This window comes from Protopterus annectens, chromosome 4.part0 (genome assembly GCF_019279795.1).
Source record: "Protopterus annectens isolate FY-2018-M chromosome 4.part0, PAN1.0, whole genome shotgun sequence".
NCBI classification, from domain to species: Eukaryota; Metazoa; Chordata; order Ceratodontiformes; family Protopteridae; genus Protopterus; species Protopterus annectens.
In genome coordinates this window covers 131,563,743-131,578,844 of record NC_056733.1, presented here as the reverse complement: position 1 = coordinate 131,578,844, position 15,102 = coordinate 131,563,743, and the positions used below count along the sequence as shown (strand labels likewise).

The following is a 15,102-nucleotide window of genomic DNA, read 5'->3' as shown; positions in this document are numbered from 1 at the left end:
TAGCCCAATAAGAGAAACGCTTCCATTTGCTTGTATAAATCCTCCTGGTAGAGGATTTTAAAGAAGCTACTATGATGTCTCTAACAGGGTTAGAGATCAAAGGAAGCCTGGCTAAGGAAGGAAGTGGAGCAACCATGCTGAGAGGTTGAGAGAAGGGATAGACCGGTGCAGCTGACCGGATTGGTGAACCAGAAGATCTGGCACTGGGTCCAGATGCCATGGCTGCACCAAAAGGTGACGATGGAGGAACGGAAACCAAATTTGTCGAGGCCAATAAGGAGCAATGAGAATCATTTTGGCTTTCAAAGCGGTAGCTTTCTGGATAACCTGAGGGATTAGAGGAAAAGGAGGAAAGGCATAAAGAAGTCCCTGGGGCCAATCCTGGGTCAGAGCGTCTCTGGGGGGATGGCCTGACAGAGGGAAGAGAGAGAAGAAGTCTGGGCATTTGCTGTTTTGGGGAGTAGCAAAAAGATCGCAACATGGGCGACCCCATTCCAGAAAAATCTCCTCCACTATAGATTGCTTGAGAGACCACTCGTGAGGCATGAGAATAGCTCTGCTCAATCTGTCCGCTAAAATGTTGGTTTTCCCAGGGATGTGCGTTGCTACCAGAAACTGATGAGAGGAGATCGCCCATTGCCACAGTCTGAGCGCTTCTCGACAGAAGGGGTAGGACTTGGTTCCGCCCTGTTTGTTGATATACCAAACTACAGACATGTTGTCTGTGTGGACTGCAATCGTCCCTACAGGAAGAGAGTCGTTGAGGGCTTGCAACGATAAAAGCACTGCTCTCATCTCTAGGACATTTATGTGCAGGTGGTACTCGAACGGTTGCCACGTCCCATGAACCATCCTGCCCTGATAATGCCCCCCCCACCCGATCAGGGAGGCATCCGTGGTGACAGTGGCTACCGGGGATGGGGGTACAAAGTGTCTGCCTTGGTGAATCTGGGGAGAAGTGATCCACCAAGCAAGATGATTTTGCAAATCTGTGTCACCAGAATTTGGTGATGCATTGGAAGTTGTTGGTAAGACCACTGAGTGAACAACATCCACTGAAGAAGGCGCATGTAGAAGCGAGCCAGGAAGAAGAGTAATGGCCGCAGCCATGAGACCTAATACTTTTAGAACCATTCTGGCCTGTACCTTCTTGTTGGCTAGAATGATCCTGACATGACTTTGAATGTCTGAAACTCTTTGGTCCGTAAGGGTAGCTGACATCCGAACAGTGTTTAAGTTTGCGCCTATGAAAGTAATAGACTGGCAGGGCAATAAGGATGACTTTTCGAAGTTGATCGAGATGCCCAAATGAGAACAAAGATTTATTGTGTAATCCCTGGCTTGAACAAGCTGATGCCTGGTGGTGGCTGACAGGAGCCAGTCGTCGAGATACGGAAACACCTGGAATCCTTGACGTCTCAGGTGAGCCGTGACCACTGCCATGCATTTGGTGAACACTCTGGGGGCTGTGGTGAGACCAAAGGGCAGGGCTCTGAACTGGAAATGACTGGACCCCAGCCGAAAGCGGAGAAATCTCCTGGAGCGTCTGTGAATTTTTATGTGATAGTACGCATCCTGAAGATCTATTGAGCACATCCAGTTGTCCTTCTGCAAGAAGGGCAGAATCGACTGAAGAGTGACCATTCGGAATCTTGTCTTCCTCACAGACTTGTTGAGTCTGCTGAGATCCAATATTGGTCTCCAGTCTCCCGTCTTTTGGGGACCAAAAGAACCTTGAGTAGATTCCGGGCTCTGAATGGTCTGTTGTAACTGGCTGAATGGCTCTTTTTTGCAGTAGTTTTGAGACTTCCAACTCTGCAATTTCCCTTAGGTGGTACGTCTGGAAGGGAATTTGAGGGATAGAAAGGACTTTCCTCGAAAGGAATTTTGTAACCCTCGGATATGATCGACTGTACCCATCTGTCTTGAGTGAGAGAACGCCAGGCTTCTGGGTACAGTGATAGTCTTCCCCCGACTGCCTCCAAGGAGGGACAGCCGGGCAACATCTCAGGGATGCTGAAAAGGCTTGTCAGAGAGAGACTCTCTGTTTCCCTGGTTTTGTGGACCCCTCTGCCTCTAGAGCGGCGTCTGTTGTTGTTACCCCCTCTGCCTCTAGGGGTAAACTGACCACGTGAATCCGGCGTGACTCCTTGGGATTTGTGGAACCACATTTTGCCACCCTTCTGTCCTTTGGGATAAGGTCTAGAAGGGGTGGAAAAACGGACTCCTACGGCAGAAAGAGTTTTGCCGTCCTGCTCACACCTGGTCAACGTTTCCTTCACTTGAGGGCCAAACAGAGCTGACCCATCAAAGGGAGAGTTTGTGAAGGACGCCTTAAAGGGATCTGCAAAATTACATAGTCGCATCCAGGCTTGGCGTCTAAGAGCCACACCTGTACCTGCGGCCCTACTCGCTCCATCAGCAGCATATGATATAAGCCGCATGGAGGAGTTTGCAATGGAGTTAAGGGCTCCTAGCTGCGAAGCAATTTTTTCCTGAGCCCCCGCAGCTGTAGGATCCTGCACAACTTCACCTAGCTCCTTAAGGATATCCCTTTGTAGTCTGGTGAAGTGACAAAGATAGTTCAGCGAACGCATAGCAAAGGTCGCTGAAGAAAACATCCGCTTACCATATCTATCCATGGTCCTAGAGTCCTTATTAGGAGGATGGACAGGTATGGAAGGATCTGCAAGTTCCTTCTTGGTGGCAGCCACCACCATGGCATCAGCGGGGACACCTTTTGTAAGGAATTGCTTGTCCGACGGGCAGTAATAAATTTAGAAGGCCTCCTAGGGACAGGCTCTACAGAGTCAGGAGCAGTCCACGCCTTCGAGCAATAACCTGCATAAGGGGTCAAAGGCGGAGACACCCAGGAGGTGGAGGGCCGAGATCCAAACGCCTCCAGGTATACTGACTCATCCTCAGAGGGATTGTTGGTGGGCCAGTTTCCCTCTGTCTAAGGAGTTCTAGGATGTCTGAGAAGGAGACATCCTCAGAGGGGATCTTGGGGATCCCTCTGACTCATCTAAGTCAGTATCCAAGTGATAGACTCGGGAGTCTACGTGTTTCCTCTTACAAGTCCTCTTCATGGAGGATCACCCGACAAGTCAGGAGAATCCTCAGAAGAGGGGATATTCCCAGTGGGGAAACCTGAGGCGGAGGATCTCTGGGTCCGGGAGCAAGAGAAGTGGCAGAGATGTCAACAGGCACTATAGAGGGAGGAGCTAAGGGAACAGACTGCTGGCTGAGTCCAGAGGCCAGCACACTCTTCATCACCTCGAAGGCTCCCTCCCAGGGAGGTCCGAGAGAACCCGCTCAAGAGCTAGGAACCCAGGACCCACCGAAAGGAAGGCTCCGAGGCAGATGTCGGAGACGAACTCACCAAGGCCGAGGCTCCAAGGGAAGAGCGGGTCAGACAAGGGTCCGATGCCACTCACCCCTCGGAGGAGACCAGGAAGCCCGCCACCGAATCCCTCTAAGGAAGGTCTCAAGAGGAGATAAGAGTAGAGGCTGAAGGAGCAGAAGGGGTATCTGTCCCTCAGCCGTAGCAGAAACTATTCCCAAAGACTCCAACTCCAAACTCTGGGGTAGAGTCGAAGGAGGAACTGCAATGGGGTGTGGACTAATAGTCGTCTGCTGAGATGGACTATGTAGCATTTGGGCCAGTGCCTGTGACTTTAGTAGTCTACTGACCACTCTCTCCAAATCATGGTCAGAAAGCCTGGATGACCTTGAAGATCGGCTCCGATGGCTCCGCTCTGAGAGGAGAGGCGAAGCCGGAGCCGAAAGTATCGGCTCCAAGGAAGGGGACCTAGACCTCTTCCTCGAAGGAACCATCGGTGCCGATGAAACTACTGAAACTGTCGGAGCCGACAACTTATCGGCACCGACAGGTAGCTTCGATGTATCGGCTCCAGCCGGAGCCGATACGGCCATAAATGTAAGGGTGTCGGAGCCGATCGGAGCCGACACCGATGCCTGGGCCACATGGTGGTCGGAACCGATCGGAGCCGACACGAGTGGTCGAACCAGAGTCGGCACCGATAGCCATCGGTGCCGAAGGTTTAGGTAACCCAGAATCGGCTCCAGCCGGAGCCGATCTCGACTCTGAATGAGTCGGAGCCGAGGCCACAGGTTTGGACACAGAAGCCTGGGCCTTGGAAGACTTAGAAGTCTTAGATGGGGCCGACTTAGCCGGAGAGCCCTCCAGCTTAAGAAGGCCCCTCAAAATCAGTTTATTTCTTCTTTCCTGCAGGACTCTCTGGCTAAAAGAATGACATATAGCACAGGAGTCCTGCAGGTGAAGAGGCCCCAGACAGTACAGGCAAGAAGTGTGACCGTCTGTCAGAGACATCTTCTGACAGCACAAGTCACACTTCTTAAAGCCTGAGACCCTTTCTTTAGACATGGTGTAAAACACACACACACACACCAGTCCAAGAAATAAAATTAGATATACCAAAAGGTATCACTAACAGACACACACACACACCCTAACAGGGGGGGGATGGGATGGGTTTTAGTCTGACTAAAAGTTTAGAGGAGACAGGGAAATTTTCTGTCAGAAAGGAATTAAAATTAAGTTAAAACTAATAATTTAAGGTTTTTTAGTAAAAAGGGGCTAAAATAGTAAAGTAATAATTCACTTACCAGGAGCTGGTAAAAGGAGGACCTCATCAGCGAAGCGGCAAACAAGATCTGGGTACTTACCGCCTTGCATCATGGGATATGGGGCTGCCTCGAGCTGGTAAAAGTGACTCTCGAGCTTAGCAAGTGCCGAGTCGGAGCCGAGGATCGGCTCCGAACCCATCAAGCAAGAATGAAGGCGAGATTGACAACTTAACATCATATATTCTAGTTTGCTGGTGTGATGTCTGAAGAAGGTAGGAAGTTCGATGGATTGATTTAGGTTGCTCTCTGAGCACACTTTGGGAAGGAAAGTGGGGTTAGCCCTAAGAGAAACTCTGTCTGGGTGAAAAATTAAATATGGCGGTCTGGAGGACAATGCCTGCAGTTCAGACACTCTACGTGCGAAAAAAGCACCAGCAGAAATTCATCGTTGAACAGGCCTCAAGACACCCAACAGTCAAAAAATGAACGTGCGAAAGTAATGGCTACCAAGAAAATAGTCTTCCATGAAAGGAATTTTAGATGGCATGAAGAGGCTGGTTCGAGCAGGGAAAGCATCAATTGTGATAATATGAGATTTAAATTCCAGGGAGAAATTGGGTGTCTAACTGGTGGTCTGAGGTGATGGGTTCCTTTTAGAAATGCTTTACAAAGCCTATGCGCCATAATGTTAGATCCATCACATCCTACATGAAAGTTTGAGATAGCAGCCAATTGTACTCTTATGGTGGCAGCTGCTGAGCCCTTATTGAACAATGAGGATAAAAACTCCAGAATGATATGAAGTGGCGCCACAAATGGATCAATGTTGTAGCGAGCAACCCAATGTACGAATCGTTTCCATTTACTATTGTATAATTTCCTGGTAGACAGTTTGTGAGAAGAAACTATGATATGCTGGATGGCAGGGGACAAATCAGTAGACCTGGCTAAAGTGGGAATTGGAGCAGCCAAGCTGTCAGATTTAGGGAGAGAAGAGAAGGATGAAGAACTCCCGACGAATGGGTCAGCAGGTCCGGCACTGGGTCTAGGATCCACGGTTCTTCCAGTTGATATTTCCGCAGAAAGGGGAACCAAATTTGCCGAGGCCAAGGTGGGGCTATCAATATAACTGTCCTTCCTAGACTTTTGGCTTTCTGAATAAATCTGGGAATTAAGGGGATCGGTGGAAAGGCATATAGGAGACCCGGGGGCCAATCGTACACGAGTGCGTCCCTTGGTTTGTTCCCCGGTGGGGATAAAGGGCAAAGTAGCTGCTGCATTTGGCATTCAATGGGGATGCAAACAGGTCGCAGCAAGGCCGGCCCCATCGGAGGAAGATCTGTTCCGCCACACTCTGTTTTAGAGACCACTCGTGAGGCAGCAGCATAGCCCTGCTTAAACTGTCAGCTATCACATTGGAGGATCCCGGGATGTGCATTGCTGTCAGAAAGCATCCGGTGGATACAGCCCACTGCCATATTCTCAGGGCCTCGTGGCATAGGGGATAGGACTTGGTTCCCCCTTGTTTGTTGATGTACCAGACTACCGACATGTTGTTCGTCTGGATGACAATCGTACCTAGAGGTAGAGAGTTGTGAAAGTGCTACAATGCTAGGAACACTGCTCTCAGCTCCAGGATGTTGATATGCAAATGAGTCTCTATAACTGACCAAGTGCCTTGGATAGTCTTTCCCTGAAAAAGCCCCCCCCACCCCACCCTATCAGGGAAGCATCCGTGGTCACTGTGGCTACGGGTTGGGGAAGAACAAAGGGACGACCGATTGTCACTTGGTCACTGATTAACCACCAAGTGAGATCTTTCTTGCAAAGAGTTGTCAATCGAATCTCGTATGATAAGGGTAGACTCTGGTAGGACCACTGAGCGAAAAGTAGCCATTGTAATATCCGCATGTGCATTCGGCCTAAGGGAACTGCTATCAAGGCTGCATCCATTGTGCCCAAAAGTTGTAGTATCTGTGACGCCGGTGCTTTGTCGAGAACTAGGAGGCTGGATAACTGATCCCTCAGTGAGACAATTCTGGATTGAGGCAACTTGATTTTTTCGTTGATGGTGTCTATTTCTGCTCCTAAGAAGGTAATATGCTGCGAGGGCAATAATGCAGATTTCTCAAAATTTAGAGTAATATCTAAACGAGAACAAAGATGTATTAAGTAGTCTCTTGTCCGTAGAAGTTGATACTTGGTGGTGGCAGTAAGGAGCCAGTCATCCAGATACGGAAACACTCGGAATCCTAGTCATCTCAGATGAGCCGTAACCACCGCCATGCATTTGGTGAACACCCTAGGGGCTGTGGTGAGACCAAAGGGCAGGGCTCTGAATTGGTAATGACTGGCTCCCAGCCGAAAACGCAGATGATCTCTGGATGCTCTGTCCATTTTGATATGGTAGTATGCATCCTTGAGATCTATAGAGCACATCCACTCCCCCTTTGACAAAAAAGGGAGGATTGATTGCAGCGTGACCATCTGGAACTTCTCCTTCTTTACAAAGGCATTGAGCCTGCTGAGGTCTAGAATGGGCCTCCAGTCCCCCGTCTTCTTTGGCACTAAAAAGAACCTTGAGTAAGTTCCGAATCCTCTTTGGTCTGCCGGGTCTGGCTGGATGACTCTTGTCTAGAAGATTTTGAATCTCTAGCTCTGCCAGTTTTCTCAGACTGGGTGGAACGTCTGGACTTTTTGCAAATACAGGGGGATTTCTTATAAAGGGAATGTGGTAACCTCTGGTAATGATGCTTTTCACCCAGGAATCTGTTGTGATGCTTAGCCAGGCATTTGGGTGTAAAGCTAAGCGACCCACGACTGTCTCCAGAGTAGAACAGCCAGGCTTCCCTTCAGGAATGCTGATAGGGTTTGCCAGAGAACTGCTCCCTGTCACCCTGGTTTTGCGGACCACCTCTGCCGATTGGACGGCATCTTCCATTTTGACCTCTTCCTCTGCCTCTGGAGGAGGTATCTGTAGGTGTGTTTTGGAAAGCTTCCTGAGGTTTCCGGAACCGTATTTTCCCACTTAGTTGCCCTTTGGGGTACGGTCTGGTTGAAGTGGAAAAAACGGACTCCGACGGCAGATAGAGTCTTTCCTTCTTGCTCACACCTCATAAGCGTCTCCTTAACTTTTGGACCGAACAAGGCCAATCTGTCAAAGGGGGTGTTCACAAATGAAGACTTAAAGGCTTCCGCAAAGATGCACAGGTTCATCCAGGATTGTCTCCTAAGAGCTATCGCTGAACCCGCCACTCTACTTGAACCCTCGGCAGCATATGAAATGAGCCGCATGGATGAGTTGACTATGGAATTTAGGGTGTTGAGTTGTGCATTCACCTCGTCAGAGATTGCATCAGCTACATTACCCTGGAAAGTGTCTCCTAGTTCTTTGAGGAGATCTCGTTGAAGACGTGTGAAATGAGTTAGGTAGTTTAGCGATCTCATGGAAAATGTCGCCGAACTGAAAATGCATTTTCCATATCTGTCCATAGTCCTGGAATCTTTATTAGGAGGATGGACAGCAGAAGAAGACTCCAACATCTCTTTCTTAGTGGCCACCGCCACCACCATAGTATCTACCGGAACCCCTTTTGTCAAGAAGGACTTGTCTGATGGTGCAGTAATGAACTTATTAGGCCTCCGAAGGACTAGTTCCATGGTGTCAGCAGACTCCCACGCCCTTCGAGCAACTAGTTCCATTAGCTCATCGAAGGGCGGAGTAACCCAAGAGGTGGATGGTTGAGATCCAAAGGCCTTCAGGAGAACCGACTTGTCCTCAGTAGGTGCAAGGGACTGCCAGTCCCCTCTCTGTTTCAGGATTTCTAGAATGTCTGAAAATGAGACATCTTCCGAGGGGACCCTTCTGATTCCTCCAAGTCGGTATCTGATGTAAGAGATTCCTGAGGGGAATCTAAGTGCCTCCTCTTGCACAGTTTCTTCCAAGGCACTTCCTCTGTGGGAGCCTCCGGAGAAGTATCTAGGAAGGAGGGGTCACCCGAAGGGGATTCCTGAGGCCCTGGATCTTGATGCTTAGAAGGGATCTGTGGAGAAGAGGTAGAACGAGGCCCTTTAGGAAGAGGTGAAGACAGATCCGAGGAAGTAGTGGTCTTAGCAGACAAAACCTTCCTCCAACAATAAACTTAAGTATTCTACTATAATTATATATTATAAAGCGTAAACTACTAGAAAAAACACTCCACAGCACACTTGACTATAATATGTATATAATAATATATTGACAGAGCCCTGTCAACTACTAAGGAGAAAAAAACCCTTCAACTACTAAATTACTATAAAAAATCTACTCTACCAAACTAACTAATTTAACACTATCAAAGAAAATAAATTCTTAAACTACAAAAATTCTTAAGTAAGAAAAGTTTTCACTGGCTCGAGCTTCACTCTTGAGAGCTTGCGATCGTTGCAGTGGCAAACTAGATCCGGGGAGTTACAGCAGGGAATCATGGGATATCCACTAGGTCTCGAGCTTCTCTGAGAGTCTGAGCTTGGAAAGTGGCCGACTCGGAGCCGAGGGATCGGCTCCAAACCCGTTTGTAAGAACAAAACGGTGAGATAGTACAACTTCACATTATGCATTTACAGCTATGTGCACAGGTATAGCATAGGTAAACAAGTATGAATTTCTTTTCATCTTATTTCCATACCTGCTTAGGAGCACAGTTACAATAAGGATTGGGAACACAGGAGGCTTAAACAATTGACAGAAGTTGTGTGTGACTATTTAATCATTTCAGTATACAATTATTAAAAATACATTTGTGTCTTATCTGTTCATTTCCATAGACAAAAAAGGAATGACAGAGTTAGAATTTTTGAGGAAATTTTTCAAATATAAATGGTAATCAGGAAAAAAATGCAAAAATAATGAAATAACCATAAGTAATCCTTTCACCAAAGTCAATAGTAGTACCATTTGGCAGCATTATTCAAGAATGTAATATGTAACAGAAATTCAAGCAGTAAACCTGCCTAATAAATGTTTAATATGTACTGTCAATAAAATACTTCAACAGAAACTTAAGAGTTCTTCTTGTCTCCATTTTGTGTATCTCTCGTTCTCTCTCACATTTTTTTATCTATTTATTATTTTCCTTTTTTTCTTTATCTCCTGTTTGTTTCCCTTTCCACTGGTCCAGAGAACCCAGGTACAGCTCAACCTCACACATTCCAAGTTAGGGACTGCTCACTATCTCCCTATACCTGCCTGAGGATGACTTTTCAGGGTCAGGGTGATTTCATTGATTCTGTGGGCAACCTGGGGTGGTGTATTCTAGAAAGCTGTGAATGGAGGGAGTTTTGGTACCTAATAGAGGATATGTTTCAGTAGGCAGTGGAGAGATGTCTTCAACCACTGCAAGATCTCTTCCAGTAGGTTATGGACTCTTTGAACTGCTCCATGCATCAAGCTACTGAAGGCCTGCATGGTGCCCCACTGCAGGTTCATCAGGCAATGAGAATATCTGAGGTCTTCTGGAATGGGGAGAGACCTGATCTGCCACCTCCTCATCTTCCACCTTTTCAATCTTTTGTTACTCCTTCCCCAACTTCTCTCTTATGTAAAGATTTTGAAAAAGGGTGTCTATCTCCTGCTAAAAACAAAGCACCCCTCCTCTTCTACCTTCTCCAGTACAACCTTTCTGGATATGTTTCTTTTGTGTGCACCTTGTGATTTCTCTCCTCTATTTCTAGCTGTCCTATCTTTCCATTTCCAACCTTATAAAGAGCCAGAGTGTCCATATATGGGGCACCCATACGTTCAGCACAGAATCTTTTTTAAATTCACTTTTACATAGCTGCTCTGAGCATCACTTTCCTTAAATAAGTACCAGTAATATACTCTGGCTTGTACAAGCCCATGCTTACCTCTCAATTCTGGGAAAACATTACATTCATATATATTCTACAGTAGTTTTAATCCATTGTATGAGCGTACAGAAATCCCCAAAGCTTATCTGGGCAGCCCTTCACTTTCATCTAGTCAGTGCTGCTAACTGGCACTGAGCATATTTGCATAAAGGCATAGCCACTCTCTTCAGTGTTTGGCCTTGAGTATTACAAACCTTGGGACTATGAATACTAACCATACTTTCTGTCCAACCTGACCTAGTTATTGTGCCTTGGGGAATATTATGTAAATTTTATAATAGTTCCTGCTACTGGATTCACATAATATGCACTCAGTTCATAAATCTAGCTTCTCTTGTTTTATTTTCCCTTCTAGGTTGCCCTGACTGCCTAACTATTGCAAATCAGATTCCAGTGCCCATTTTTAAACAATACTCTCTGCTGAATGCTTATTATTTCTCTAAAACTCTCATAAGCTCCATAACAGTAGTTTCAGGTAGAATATAAATACATGACAATGCAATCATCAATAATTCCTTGTTGCCACAAATCTACCATTAATCCTTTTTCTCTTCTGTCATTACTGGGACCCTAGTGCAGTCAGTATTATTTAGTCCCCTTTTTCTTTGTCCCCGGCAGTCTGCAAAATAGTCCTTGAAATCCTTTCTTTGTCAAGTTCTCATGCTTATGTCTATCCAATTGTATCTTAAAACAACATTGCTATTTGCACGCTACACTTCTCAATAAAATCCAGTGCTCCTTTTTTGCTAAACTTGTAAGGCTACTTATATTCCAGGTTAATACTGACAAAACAGCCATTCTGATTGAAAAGTCATTACTCCCACATATATATGACAGTTCTTTTTAATATATCTTTCCATCTTACATGCACACACTGATGGATGGCAGGCTGATCGTGTATACAGTTGCTTTTTCCTCTTCTCTGTTTGAACTTATATCATTTCCTAAACGTCTTAATGAACACACAGAATTATATATGCTTTGCAAAGCATGAAATCTACCCTTCCAAATAGGTGGTTTTCCCAAACTGATCTATTTTAAACGTAAAGTTAACCATGTTCATGTGGGTCTACTTCCTAACATCGAAACCCACAATACCAAAGACCAAATTGTCGAGACTAAAGCATCAAAACCTCACTTCAGTAAATGACGGGATACTCAAATCCATTCCCAGGGTTAAGTAACTACTCATATCACAACTAACGAAAATTAAACCATACCATTCCCAAACCACCCAGGTGGGTGACTATGCCCCCACACCCCCTAACTAAATATACCAACTCTGAGGTCGCACTACAGTTGGGAAAAGGGCAAAGTCCACCTTGTTGGCCAACAGGTTACGTACCATGGGAATGGATTCCACAATCCGGTTGTTCACTAAAGTGACATTTCGATGCTTTCATCATGACAATTTGGTCTTTGATATTGTGGGCTTCTGATGTGTTCAGGTAGACCTGTTCATGCATATCTTAGAACTTATGGTCCACTCGCTCAGATTGCTGTGTGTTCTTATCTTATCTATTTCCCTCCCAGATGTAAAAACAACTTGCATGCATTCAGTAAAAATTGACTTTTAGTCTTAATGAATATCTCTTCTTGAGATTCCTCATGTTCAGCTATTCTTTCCTTAATTTTAATCTTTGATTTTTGCAGTTTTCAGCTCATCTGAATGGCTGCTTAAATCGTCTTCTCTTTTTCCACTGTTTGTCATTTTATTTTCATTTTTTATTTCTGATATTTGTTTACTAAGTAAGCCTATTGGACAAAAATGTCCCTTTTTAGGGTTAACCTGTGGCCACAACCTGGTCAAGTTGTCATTTTATTTTCATTTTTTATAGATATTTGTTTACTAGGTAAGCCTATTGGACAAAAATGTCCCTTTTATGGTTAACCTGTGGCCACAACCTGGTCAAGTGAATTGCTGAGTCACACACTAAGCAAATGGAGGTGTACGGACTCAAACCCTGTACCCCTCACTACAGCAAGCAACCCATTTGACTTTATACGTTGCTTCTGTGACAGACTTATTTAAAAAAAACACTACTACTGCATTTGATTCCCCCCTCAAATTCCTAAGTTACTGGAAGCAAACTCTTGCACCAAAGCTGCAACCTGAACCATTTTTTACTGAACAGCTATAAGGTTCCTTCCACACAGAGCTTTTTCTTCTTTTATGGTCAAGTTCTTATTTTTACCAAACTACTACTATGTTGCCATCCAGAAAGTATAACTACTATGGGAGGGTGGCCTAATGGTTAAGTTGTTTGCCTTACAAACTCAAGGTGCCGGGTTTGAGTCTCACAAGGGATAATTGGCTAGGCTTTAAATGGCTCGCAAGGGCAGTTAGCCTAGTACTAACCTATTAACCTATTAACTAGACGGTAACCAAATTTTACACAAACTAAAAACTTTTACTGACTTTAACAGTTTCTCGGTTTTCACAACAGAAGAACTATAACCAAGCTGTTGCCCAGTCAGCTGCAATCTTGGAAGTTCAAGCAATTATTTATACTTTCAAGTAGCCAGTGAATCACGAGTCTGAAAGAAATACGCTGAGATTGCTTTCACATTTATTATACAGATGGAAATTCTAGAAATGTAATAAAATATTGCACTTATCAAATTTTAAACACTGATGATGGTGACCACTGAACTCTTTATGATGGAAAACCCAGTTCATGTTATAAAATACTGATCCATCCTTGAAGTATGATGAAAATTATTAACAAATTAATCATGATAGGATTCACAACTGCTTCAAAGCAGTGAAAAGATCTAAACACAGTTTTAGGCAGCTCAGATCAATTTTGTCTTGCTGCCAGATAATTTCACACAACTGAATCAGCAGTCCATATTGCCTCATTGATCTATATGACCTCCATGGAAAGTTGCTAAGAATAGTCACTCAAAGTAATTTTTAAGGAAGACCAAACTGAAGTCACACCTACACAGAGAAAAGGGGGTTAAGTATATGCCCCTTTTATTTGAGGTGGTCCAGCTTTATAGACAGAGGGTGAGGGGCACAGCTCCCCCTTTAGAGGATGAAAAGAGTAGCCCCCCATGCAAAAAATTAAATTCAGTACATCATGCAGTGTAGTTTAAGTATGGTAGTACAACCTGTTGCAGCAGATCTGGGGTCAGTAGGTTTGGTGGTGGTAGACAGAAGTCGACCTGGTAGCATTGTAGTTAAAGAGGAACAAATGCATGCTAGCATCAATAGTATAAAACATTCACCAGCTCCACTAACATAAGAGAGACATGAATCCATGACAATAACCGAGGAGATTCAAGTTCATTTAGCAGACTGAGTACCTGCTGGCATTGGCAGGGGGAAGGAAAGGAATAGAGAGACACAATAATAATGCTGGACTATATGACCTTTCACAAGTTTTTCAAGGAAGTTTCTTATAGCAGTACAGTACAGCACAGTACATGCATGTGCTTTTTATTTATTAATGTCAACCTGTTTTTTTTTTTTACTGCAGTACTCTGTTCTTCCATGCTCACTTCTCTTTGGGGAAGGGGTGGGGGGCATGTGTCTGCCATACTCACTGGAATCTCCACTTAAGACTAGACCTCACATGGGGGATGCTGTCTGCTGTTGAGCAGGGTCAACTGAGTACCTAACGCTGAGGTGTGAACATACATTGCACGGGCCTATTGCATGCCAACCCCTTTGGTGCTGTCAGTATGCAAAGGGGGTGATATGGCTCAGGGTGAAAAATCTTATCCTTCCAATATGCAGACTATGGTTCCCACTCTCTGTTCACTCAACTATCACCCTACCGAATGAATGCGCCACAGGGCTCTCACTCTAGGGAATGAATGTGTCCACTAAGCAACCCTGAAATAGTGGCCCAATAGTCAGCAAACAGGACCAGGACAGAAAAAAATACATTCTGCAGCTACTACATAATGCCATGGAAGAACTGAGTACTGCAGTGAAAAAAAAAATAGGTAGATATTAATAAGTAAAAAGCCCATGTACTGTACTGTCTATAAGAGTCCTCCTTGAAGAAACTGTGAAAGGTCATAGAGTCCAACATTATTATTGTGCAAATTCAGCTATGAGAACAAAGTGGAGGACACACATGTATAATCTACCTCCTGCAGCACTCCACCTTGAAAGAAGAGCAACAAAAAGAATACAATTAAAATATTTCATTATCCTAATTCATGCACAGACTCTAATGTCCAGAGGTATTTAATAAATACAAAACAAGGATTCCAGGTATGGCACAAGAAAGATAAAAGGGTAGTAGTCCTGCTGTTTAAGGAGAAAAAAATAAAAAGTTCCTAAATGGAAGTTTTTCTGTTGTCTTTGTTATCTAAATCTGAAAGAAAGTCTAACATTATTGTACCTGTCTGTCAGTGGAGTAATGACCAGACGTGGGGTGTTACCCAGATATTCATATGAATAACAGAACTGAGCATCACAGATATTGGCAAAGCAGTGTTTTTTTTCATCATCCCATCTGTGTCTTAGCTGTGACTGCCATGTGAACACTTGAGCATTTTCAACCTATAAAAAAAAAACAAAATCAGTATTACATACCAGTAAAAAATGTTTCACAACTAACAAAAGTCTCTGGTGATCAGAAA

The 15,102-nt window shown here is 44.7% G+C and overlaps 1 protein-coding gene across 1 annotated transcript in view; it reads right to left on the bottom strand.

Moving 5' to 3' along the window:
- Positions 1–15,102, bottom strand: part of LOC122800226 (dynein axonemal heavy chain 17-like) — a 17,083,451-nt gene that overhangs the window by 8,407,342 nt on the left and 8,661,007 nt on the right. The window contains exon 36 of the mRNA XM_044069720.1: positions 14,862–15,022. Coding sequence (XP_043925655.1) covers positions 14,862–15,022 — 161 coding nt within the window. The remainder of the gene's footprint in view (positions 1–14,861; positions 15,023–15,102) is intronic.